This window comes from Montipora foliosa, chromosome 10 (assembly GCF_036669935.1).
Source record: "Montipora foliosa isolate CH-2021 chromosome 10, ASM3666993v2, whole genome shotgun sequence".
NCBI lineage: Eukaryota > Metazoa > Cnidaria > Anthozoa > Scleractinia > Acroporidae > Montipora > Montipora foliosa.
Genome location: NC_090878.1, coordinates 22233247 through 22245411, shown reverse-complemented (window position 1 = coordinate 22245411; position 12165 = coordinate 22233247). Strand labels below are relative to the sequence as shown.

General features: G+C 39.0%; 1 protein-coding gene across 2 annotated transcripts in view; it reads left to right on the top strand.

The window, feature by feature from the left end:
* LOC137973808 (uncharacterized) overlaps positions 1 to 6343 on the top strand; it is a 177602-nt gene extending 171259 nt beyond the window's left edge. For both annotated transcript variants that reach the window (XM_068820695.1, XM_068820694.1), the window contains exons 20-22: positions 1696 to 1792; positions 3209 to 3431; positions 3549 to 6343. In XM_068820695.1, coding sequence (XP_068676796.1) covers positions 1696 to 1792; positions 3209 to 3431; positions 3549 to 3638 — 410 coding nt within the window. In that variant the 3' untranslated portion in view covers positions 3639 to 6343. The remainder of the gene's footprint in view (positions 1 to 1695; positions 1793 to 3208; positions 3432 to 3548) is intronic.
* The last annotated feature ends 5822 nt before the right edge of the window (positions 6344 to 12165 follow it).

The following is a 12165-nucleotide window of genomic DNA, read 5'->3' as shown; positions in this document are numbered from 1 at the left end:
GAGCAATAACAGCGGAGACCGGGCTTCCCATGGCTGCTCCTTCTAATTGTTCGTAAATTGATCCGTTATACTGGAAGTATGTGGATCTCAATACGAAATTCAGGAGGTCAGCGATCTGAGCAAATGTTAGTGTCGTGCGGTCCGCAAGGCTGGGGTCGTCCTCTAGTCTCTGTAGCAGGGTCTGTATTTTTCTCAAATCCTCTGTACACTAGTGTACAGTACTGGCCGCGGGAATAGCAGCATTACAGGCGCGTATCATGCACGTAAGTCCGCCATATTGCGCGCAATTTACACGCAAATCACGCGCGTGTTACACGAGAGTAAAAAATGACGCGAAAGTGTGTTTAAATAATTACACGCAAATTCTTCACAGTGCGTGTAAAATTTTACGCGCACAGTTTCGTGTAAAAGAGTGCTAAGTATTCACTGTTGTACATCAATTTGTAACGGCTTCTTCTGGAAGAAAATGTTGCATGTCTTATTGCCCTACGTTTACGAAGAATGTATTCAACTTTGAATTTCAACATTTTCGCGACAAGTGTCCACTTTGGTTGAATAATCAAAACTTGGTTTGAATGACTGTTGTTGCTGGCACATTTGTGGTCGTCTTCTGAATATCACCACATGTTTGGCTGGCTCAACGCATGTTTGCGTTTCTTTCAGTTCGTGTACCGTTTTAGTGGGTGAAATCATTCCTAAAATAAAAAGGTTGCGAGTCGGGTGACAAATCACTGCTGTTAAGGCGAATATGTTATAAATTACAAGTAAAAGTAATGATATACCACGATGATGTTTCATTTCATTTTCTCACCGCCTGTGAATGAGCTGGCTGGACTCATGCACTGACTCAATCATTCAATCAATCAATCAACTTTATTTAAAGCAGGGTAAATGGCTCAGCAAGCTGGTTTTCAGACATGCCATGTAATAATTACAAGGTTCTATGAGTAAAATGAACTAAGAAGAGTGAAAAGTCTAGCCTCCTGGCTGGCTGACCTACTGCCCGACTCTGACTGACGAAATGACTAACTGAATGTGTTAACAAAGGAATAAAGGAAGGAAGGTAGAGGTTGTCCATCCCGCTGGCTAGTTAACTAACCAACTTGATCAGTTACTCAAAGACTGATTGGCTGACCGACCAAAACTGACCAACAGACTGACTGACTGACAGACTGACTCAGTAAACAAATGAGGGAATGAACCAAATCTGGCCATCTAGTAAAGCAGCTATCCAAAGGACTGACGGACGAAGAGACTGAGTAGTTAATCAATAGATTAATTGAATAACTGGTTCAGTGGCTAAATGAACAAGGAAAGAAATGGACTTACAGAAATAAGAGCAAGCAAACGAACGGGGAAATATACTCCGGTTTGGGGTTTTTGGGGGAGGTGGGAAGGGGCGAGGAGAGGTTAAACTTCTCTAAGATATTCCAACGCCAAGGCGTAGACATGACCAATCCGCCATTTTTCCTCAGTTCATGATGAAAATGGACTGAAAGATCTCGATCTTACCAATTTTGTGTGCTCAGCATTTGCATCTCTAAATGTGCACCTACTTGCTTACTTATTTATTTATTTATTTATTTATTGTGAGGTTCAAATCTTTATGAATCGAGGTTTTCTTTAGTAAAACACCTCGCTTTCTTTAAATGGTTTATGGTGTGCCTCAAGACATGTTATGTGAATAATTTACAGGGGGCTCACCTTACGCTCAGATGAAACACAAAGAGGTCTTGGAGAGCTTGATGAGTGGTTACAGACTGGAAAAACCTGACATGTGCACAGACCGTGTGTAAGTTCTCCCTAAGTAACTATAGACAGGAAACATCATATGAAACCATTTTAAGAAAGGTTTGGTACATACGATCGAAGTAGGAATGTTTAGAATTTCATAGTGTGAGTGAGTTGTTTGATCTGTTTTCATGCCTCTTTGCATCCTTCTTCCTGAAACACAAAATTCTTGAAGATAACTACTAGGCTAACTACCAGGTAACACAGTTGAAATTTGTTGCGACTTCATTAGAATGTGAGTTTGAAAGAAAGACCTCCTGTCGTATCTGGTCTCGCAGAACTCAAAGATGTACAAAACCACTGGCTTTGCCTTAGTTTCCATTTCCTCCGTCTCACACTTCCTGAAACGACACAAGAATTGACTGGAGCTACAATTACATGGATTTCAGAAACCTTGCATGTTTAAAGCCTTTAGGTATTTTACTAGTGTACCTACATGGGCGAAATGCTGCCGAGGGGAAGGGGTTAAGTTAAGTAGACACGGTTCGTGCGTGGAATTGAAGGGACATTTCAATAGGCCATGAGCAAGGGAGGGTACAAAACGTAAAGGTAGACTCCCACTGGAGAAAAGAAAGAAAACAGTAGTTAGAGGATACGAGCATGTACTTCTTGACATGGTTAGTTTTAATAAGCGCAGAGTACTAGGTACTATGATTCATGTCAATGACTGAGATAATATACTTTGCCCTTAAGTAAATTCGAAATCATAAGTAAGTGCGATCTGTTTGATTTAAAAAAGGTAAGTTGTGGTTAAAATAACGACGCATCGTTTCTGAGGAAATACAACGTAAATAACCCCCTGAGAGGAAAGAATTATGGTTACTAGTTTTATACGAAAACCAGAAGAGTTGAAGAAAAGAAATTAAAGGTAATTGGGTAGCATTGGCATCGATTGGGATACTCATATTCAACGGCAGGAATCCTGACCATTAATCACTCTAGTTCAACCTGACAGCTTTTCCTTTTTGTATTTCACGAAGCTGCGATAACGTTTATCATGGATAAAAGAAGCGAAAATGAACTGTAACACTGAAAAACAGAGCAGTCTTACAGGTTAAGTTTCCTCGAATTGGGAACGTGGCTGCAAGCTTCTGTTGTAATTATAATCTTCTGTGTACCTAACGATTTGCTGAAATATTTATTAGGAACGAAGACTCTGGGACGTGGATCTTAATTCCTCAATTCGCACTTAACCACAATCCTTGCACCCCTGACCTTACTGCGACCACAAATGCTTACTTTTCGAAGAAAATGTGTTCTTCTCTCGATTTGAGAGCTGCCTCGTTCGTTCGCTTCAGGTTCAATTACAGTTGGAACAGTGAAACACATGAATCAATCGGAAACAATGTTAATAGGTTATGTGAAGATCATCGATTTTCCTGCAGAGAAGGAAACTCCTTTTTTGTTAATTTTTAAGGTACACCTTGATGACCGAGTGTTGGAACCAGGACCCAGATGAACGGCCAAGCTTTCAGCGGCTGTATAACAGACTTGACGATATGTTGGAGGAGCAAGGGGAGTACTTTAACTGGGACAATCACGACGAAACGAAATATTATTATAGCAAACAGGCTTCAAAGACAGCAGAAGTTGATGAACTGAACAACCTTGAAGTTGCAAATCTGCCGGATGTGTCCACGGTAAGTTTTGTAGTACAAACTTCTTGCAGTTGTAAACTTGTGCTTGGCCTTGCATGAAAACTGAATTTGTGTATTGAAGTTACCTTCAATCTTGTGCTATCATACCTTTGATCTTAGCGGGGGTCAAACGCATCAGAAGCTGATGAACCAGCCCAACTCCAAGTTGAAAATCCACTGAACGTGTCCATTGCAAATCTTGCCGTATGAGCTCCAAGCTGCACGGTGATGAATTGGTTCATTAAATCACTTTTGAAACTCCTTAAAGTTATGCCAATATGCTTTGATTTCATTGCTGCGAGACACATCAGAAGTTTAGGAACAGGAAAATCATCAGGTTGTATGTGTCCACGACAAGTCTTCAAGCTGAATGATTTACAGTTGTCAACAAATGCTTTGCCTAGCATAACTGAGCTATTAAAATTTTTAGTTTAAGTAAGTTACGAGACATAGCTGGAGATTTAGCTTTATGAACTTTGGTCTTAATCAGTTTCTCGGTTTAAGATAGACCTTGTAGTTAGATTGCTGCTAAAGCTACTTCTTAATTGATTGATTGATTGATTGATTGATTTATTCATTTACTTACTTACTTAATTAATTAATTAATTATTTATTTATTTATTACCAAGTGAAATATAACACTGTTTAAGTACAACTAGCTACCAAACAAATTGCCCACTGTCAGGCACATTTTCTTACCGAGGCCGACAGATTTTAACAATTTAAAGCTCAAAGATCTGCCTTGTCTTGACTTTGTTTGGCCATTAACAAGCGAGAAAAGGGAAGAATCTCGGACGACACCATTATCGTAACCTTAGGTGCACTCCTCTCGTCTCATGGTCCACTCTGCTCAAACAAACACAATGGCGTGCTTCTAGTCAGTGAAGGCAAGTTTACTTGCACTGTTCGCGAGAAGCAGGTCAGGGCAGAGTTTTTCATTGCTCTTCTAGAAGGCATTTGTTGCATATGTTAACTTGGCTAAGTCATCCAATTAAAAAAGAACGTCAAAAAGCTGTAGCTAGGCTGGGACATACTAATTGTTATCATCTGTGATCATCATCATATCATTACTAATTTTTATTTACTTATTTTAATAATTTATTTCTTCTCATTTTTTTTTTTTTGGCAATCCGTTATGCCCAGTATTCCTCCATTGTTACTCCTGTAGATCATGGACTGAGTGCTTTTAATAGGCAACTTTCACGCTAGCATCATTTGACTACAACTACTAGAATTCAGTTTGTTTTTCTTTTCTTATTTAACTTTTGTGTTCCCAGCGGGCTCAAAATACCAATAGCTATAATTCGCATGGGCCAAGCAAAACCTGCAGGATTCTGGTACTTGTAGCCAAATGGCGTCATCATGCAAATGTTCTATTGGTGAATCTAAGTTCAACTGAGAAAATATTTGAATTAACGTTAGGAACGGACTTTCTCAACATGGCAAGCTTTTAATTAAAGTCGCCTTCAACCCACTTCAGAAGTGCACATAGTTAGATGTTCACCTAATTTTGATATCAAACACCAAGTGTCCCTTTAACTGTAGGCATTTTGCTGCCTTTTGAAACAACAAAGTATGTGTTAGGGTTAGCATATTATTCAGGTTAGGGTCAATGCAGCTGATAATTTTTCCTTGCTCGGTGCAGCTTAGAGGACACTTAATAATGTTAATTGTGAGCATTTCTGGACACAAGTTGGGCGGAAGAGCAAGGAACACTTCTTGACGCTTATCAATATCGGCGTACATCTCAATTTAGTATAATTGCATAGGTGATTATTGACAATTCTCTGCGCTGATTGGTTGCCGATGAGGTGATTATTACGGGATAATCACTTAAGCAGTTTTTCAAAATGGCCGCAGGCGGAAGAGCAATGGGACAACATCGGCGAACATCTCAATATGTGCATTTCTGGACATATCGCATCCGCTACTTTCTGGGTTTTCTTTTTCTCTAGGATAAACTTTTGACCTCATGTTTTGTCTCAACAAGGCTTCTACCAAGACCCCAATCAACCTAAGGACTCGTTCAACTATTTAAACACCCTCTACAAAGCAAAATTATAACGTGTTGGCCTTGAAGACTTTGGCAGTGTAAAAAAAAGAAATATTTTCAGTAAGATGAAGGGAGTATTCAACCAAAAGAAACAAAATTAGATAGCTTATAAGTAACCATGCCAGGCCCTAAATTAGAAACAGCGGTAGGTCTTGACGTTGTAAAAAAAAGGAGCACATAACGATAAGTACAATAAATCAATTTCTTAATTTTGGTAATTTTTTTAAAAGTGCAAGCTGCACTTAAAGTATGTGCTCTGTTATGTTGTAGATGGTGCATTGGCATAATAAGAAAGAAAGTAGAGTAAAATTTCACTGCGGTATGTTTCTAAAGAAGGAGGGGAACAAGAAATACAAAATAAGTTAGCTTGTAAGTAAATATGCCAGGCCCGAAATTAGAAACAGCGATAGTCCTTGACATGTTAAAGAAAAGGAGCACATAACGATAAGTATAATAAATCAATTTCTTAATTTTGGTAATTTTTGTAAAAGTGCAAGCTGCACTTAAAGTATGTGCTCTGTTATTTTGTAGATGGTGCATTGGCATAATAAAAAAGAAAGTAGAGTAAAATTTCACTGCGTTATGCTTCTAAAGAAGGAGGGGAACAAGAAATACAAAATAAGTTAGCATGTAAGTAAATATGCCAGGCCCGAAATTAGAAACAGCGATAGTCCTTGACATGTTAAAGAAAAGGAGCACATAACGATAAGTATAATAAATCAATTTCTTAATTTTGGTAATTTTTGTAAAAGTGCAAGCTGCACTTAAAGTATGTGCTCTGTTATTTTGTAGATGGTGCATTGGCATAATAAAAAAGAAAGTAGAGTAAAATTTCACTGCGTTATGCTTCTGAAGAAGGAGGGGAACAAGAAATACAAAATAAGTTAGCTTGTAAGTAAATATGCCAGGCCCAAAATTAGAAACAGCGATAGTTGTTGACATTTTAAAGAAAAAGAATACATAACGATAAGTATAATAAATCAATTTCTTAATTTTGGTAATTTTTGTAAAAGTGCAAGCTGCACTTAAAGTATGTGCTCTATTATGTTGTAGATGGTACATTGGCATAATAAAAAAGAAAGTAGAGTAAAATTTTGTGTTTCACTGATTTATGTTTGTGAAGAAAGAGGGGAACAAGGGAAGGTCAGACATTCAAATGATGGCACAGTAGCTTCTTCGCTGTAAGTAAGAACTTACAGAGGACAATGTTGAGACGGGAAAAATAGACAAGGAGACTAAAACAGAACCACATGTTACCATGAATAGATGGTTTTCACGTGACGTCACAGCGGCCTTTTTGGTGTACTAGAACAATAGGCATCCTCTCCCTTGGGGACTGAACTCTACTTTTATGCAAATTCTGCGCAAATATTTTCTATTGTTTCGTACACCAAAATGGCCGTCAACTCAGGTGAGTGAAAACCATCTATTGGTGGGGGAAACGGTGCAACGAAAGGTGTAAGAGGAATGACACTTTTATTGGCAACTGATAGGGAGCGTAGCACTAACAGCCAGTCATTATCACAAGGACCGTAAATGTATCTAATGACCGTGTTTGTAGTGTTTATTACATTTAGATGATTATGCACGGCGGGTAAGGTAGGTATATACATAAGGTGTCTTTTGGCCACTCTCAAGAATACCATAATATTCTTTGTTTGTCCTCCAAAATTTTGCATAAGCATTGTTTTTATTTTCTCTTAGGACCCTTGTAAGTCCCAAGAGAAACTGGAACATTAGGCCACTTTCAAAAATACCGTAATACTCTTTGTTTGTATTTTCTCTTGGGATTTGCAATGGTCCCAAGAGAAAATAAAATGTTTATGCAAAATTTTGGAGGACAAAAAGTATCATGGTATATTTGAAAGTAGCTTACTGGAGAGGGCTTCTTAAACAACGTTGACATAAATTAAAATGGGAAAATTGTCGACAGACAAGCTGGTGCAGAAACAGTTTTGAATGCACATTGACTTACCCATCGCAAGCAGAAATCTACAGTGAGTCTGAACAGGACTATCGACAACATATGGAACGTTCTATATTCTGTGACAGGTTGACATCTAAAACAACGTTCACTGTGGGGACGATGACGCAAAACATTTTTTAGCTTCGCCCCAGACAAAGGTTTCCTTTTCAACTTAAAATAACGAGCAATTTTCTTGAAGCATATGTTGTCCACTGTTTTGCTAACTTGCTTTTTTTTTAATTGCAACTGAACCTTCTCTTTTACAGTGCTTTTTTAAAATCTATACATCTTTCAATGCAACATTGCCAAAATTTTGGTTGAAGAATTTCACACCCTTCCCGATTTCCGAGTTCTGTTTTTTTTTTTGGAGGGGGAGGGGACTGGGTTGAGTGACTCATGCAAAGAACTTAGCTTTCTACAAAGACCACACACCGGTTTGGCATATCGCCTTGAACTGACGCTTTTTTACTAAAAATTACTTTGTTAACATGTCTCACTCGTTTCAATGTGTTCTGGTCGATATCCCTTTGTAGACGTCACAATAGGCTTGACCCAGTCCCCTCATAGAACCACGGTTTTCGGAATCCGTCATAAATATCGGGAAAAAGCAATGCCCTTAAACATTCACTATCAATCGTGAATTTAACCAATTCAAAACATCTTCTTTGCATGTTGCTTTAAAAAAAAGTACTGTAAACAGCCTCGTTTCGAGGACCTCTCCCTTGCCTTCTGCACTCGTTCCCTTGGCTTCTTCCCGCCCCAGCCCCAAAACCAAGGAGAGGTCCTGGGGACGAGTTTGTACTCTGCAATTAGGATTCAGTTGCACTGACCAAAGAAAGATCTTGGGATCTCAAAACTTTGCTTACTTTGTCTAAGGCATTGGAGACCCTGGGAACGAGGTTGGGTGCGCAACACCATGTTACTCTGGAGGGGAGGTGCTTGGGCTGGTCTTTCATATACCGGATCCGAAATAATTAAGGTCCATGAAACAAAAGAACAAAGCGAACATAACAACACCTAATTAGCAAGGCCTAATCGGAATAACAATTTTTTTTTTGTTCTCCGCCATTTTTAGTCCGGTATATGAAATTCTACCCATATTTTCTGTCGTGATCACAACTTTTAATATTCGGCTAAAAAGAAAATTAGACTTCCTGCTTTTTATTAAACTTCTTGTTCAGCAGTTCTTCTCAATTATTGTTTTAAGAATTTTTTGTTGTTGAATGTGGTCGTTTAAGGAAACGAAGGAAACTAGAAAAGAACTTATATACAAGGGAGGGGGGGAGGGGTCTTGTTTAAGGAAACGAGCCAAACTAGAAAGGAACTTATATCCAAGGGAGGGGGGGGGATCTTGTTTCAGGAAACGAGCCAAACTAGAAAGGAACATATCCAAGGTAGAGGGGGAGGGTTCTCCTTATTGGTTCCACTTTTATTTCAAGGTATATAGAGTCCCGAGGAGGGGTTGTGAACCTTTTTTCTGACTCTTTTTTATGGGGATGATTACCGAATCGTTTTGTCGTTAAATTAACAACCTGTTACCATGGTGCCAAAACGTTGTTTACTAAGGCAAAATTATAAACACGTTTTGATGACCTTTCCAATGGTACCATAATCAACCAAAACACCAGTGACCATTAATTCATACGATCTCTTATTTAATATATACTCAACAAAATCACTCCATCGCTTTGATTCCTTAGTAACTTCCGTATTGCACTCTTTAATACAACAGTTTTGAGAAAAGCGCCTAGTGGCTCCTGTGAGGTCAATGAGACGAAATTGTTGCATGGAGAAATATATCATTGCATTCAAGCATCGACCGGGATAGCTCAGTGGTTAGAGCACCCCGCCCATTTTAACCTCAGCTGGTTTCGAATCCCAATCGATTCCTGGCCGATACTGTGTTTTCGGTTTTTTCTACCAGGAATTCTTTTTGTTTTGCAGTATAAGCAGTCTCTTATGCAACGTGGTCTTGCACACTGTGCTCAAATGAAAAAAATAATCTACCAATACAGCAGTTTTAAGAAAAGCGCCTTGTAACGATTTGTTTGCGGCATACTAATCCATATTCAAAACCAATTTCAAATTTGTGACATTTTACACAGACCGTCACGATGGCAAGATGTGCTGCGGTGTTCAGATATGGCCAGAAATGCAAATCAGTATAATTAGATGAAGACGGATTTCACTAAGCGTCACAGAGTGTCCCTTTGCTGTTTTTCCCCGATTTCAATTTCACTCGTGTCTCGGGATACAAACATTTAACGTCACAAAGTGTCCCTCAAACGTGGCTCCTCAAGTGAGCATAAAAAGCTGCAGTTATCTTTAGGGGGACACCTTGTCTAAAATAGCCATGTCTAGAAAGGCGAGTTTCCTCCGCCACAAGCTTCCACAAAGAGTTTCAACAGAATTTACATTTGCCTACAATGTTGCGTTGGCTAATGAGAAACTTTGAAAGATTTCATAGTCACTATTTACTTATTAAAGCTAACGTGCCAAAAAGACATGCGCACCTGATTTAAGCTTAAAACAGAATAAATCACCCCGGCCCACAATCGAGCGAAAATGAGACAAAGATGCAATATATAACTGGAAAATATATGAAGGAAATGTCACAACGGGTTGAGCGAAGCTCGCTTAAGGGGCCACGTACGAGGAAAAAGCATTTCTGTCAATGCCCCTAGGAAAATCTGAGACGCTCTGGCTTCATCCTAAATGGATGTCCTCTGATGTGATCAGAGAGGCCGACAAAGAAAGATCGATTAGCGAGGTAGTGCTTCGGCGCTAAAACAGAACTCAGACTACCATCACTCTACTCATAGTGTTTTGTTACTTTTTTATCCTCAAAGTTTGGGATTTTTTGAACTCTTCTTAATTTGCTTAGCTCATGTTTGTGTGACAGATCACATTGTCTTACTTGCGCGGCAACTGTTTCTGAAGAAATCTTCAAGCTTAAATCTTTTGTGGCTCACAAATCCTGTTTATTGAGCGATGCTTTGCATGCAAGGACATTTTTTGATGTTTTTCAAAATCCTCAACACAAAAGATTTTGCCTCTCTGATAATACCACACTATTACTATGCCAGAGGCTCACGACCTTGAAGTTGGGCCACTAAGACTAAGGTGAGTTAAGATAAATTTTCCAGCGAAAACAAAATTTCTTAGCCAATCACAAGCATGACATTATTGAGTGAGTGTGGTCTCCTGCGAAAGTTGATACTTATTTAAATCTTTTGTTAAAAAAGCTTCTTCTCTAAAAATGCCGCAGCATATATAAAATATAATGGGAGTGGCACGTCCCTAGCCACTGCATAAATCTTGTGAGGGCCATCACATCATTTATTCATTTTTCTGAAATTTCAACTTTCAGGACTCTTGTAGTTGGTTCTTGTTGGGAAAACGTTCTGGAAAAATAGGGATGTCTAATATTAATGGTAAGGAGAGCAGGAAGTGTAGCCGGCTTGACGTAATATCCAAAAAGGCTCATTCTGTATATGTGAAAAAGCCAAAAGTAAACAGAGGTTTGCCGAGTACTGGATGCAGCCAAAAGTAAAGGGAATTTTCTCCCCGAGTGCTACATGCAGATACCTGAAAGGCCGGACTACACCAAAAATGACGTTCGAAAAAGAGTGTCAGCTTTGGTTCGGCGATATTTTTCGCCAGATGACTGGCCATTGATATTCTGCAACATCCATTCATTCCCATATATTTAATCCACATCCTCTCTTCACAATCTTTGTTTTTTACAGGTCGGAAAGATCAGCCACTGGCCAAATATTCTCAAAAGAGATGAATGCGCCTGATAGCCAGTAGCGATATCTTGAGTTCCTTCATCTTCCATTCATTTCAGTTGTTCCTTGAGTTTGGTAAAACGATAAGGGATTCGTTGCATAAATACACCCTATCATTGGTATTTTCTGTCCATAAGTGCTCTTTTTGAGGGCCACTTGCTAGAAAACTGCTATAAATCAACGTTAACCCTCGGTAAATAAAAAGTATTCCATTAAATTTCTGAAGGAGTTTGTCCACGATTGTTGATTTCCAACTATTTTCAAACAGCCAAACATCGCACAAAAAAAGGAGACAGCCTGTGTTGGTCATTTTGGGTGAATTCCTTTCTGAAGACAGCCTTGTAACTGGAAGATGAATCTTCTCTGAAAAGTTTAGCTTGATTTCACATTTGCCTTCAATGAGTAACTTTGAAACATTTCATAGTCACTCGCTACTTAATTAAAGATTAGCTTTGCCTCATGAACATGCGCACTTGATGGAAACTTGAGATAGACTCAGTCATCCCACAATCGAGCAAAAATCAGACAAAGATGCAATATATAATCGGAAAATATTACATAAGAAATGTCACAACGGGTTGAGCGAAGCTCGCTTAAGGGGCCACATACGAGGAACAAGCATTGCTGCCAATGCCCCTGAGACGCTCTGGCTTCATCCTAGATGGATGTCCTCTGACGTGATCAGAGAGGCCAACAAAGTAAGATCGATGAGCGAGGTAGCGCTTTGGTGCTATAACAAAACTCAGACCTCCTTTGCTCAACCCACAGTGTTTTCTTACTTGTTTATCATCAAAGCTCGGAATTTCCCTGTATTTTGTCAATTTGCTAATCTTACATTTGTGAGAGGGCTCACATCATATTTCATCAGCGTGGCGAATTATAGAAATAATCTTCGAGTGTAATACGCAACGCAATGCCCCTGAAGCA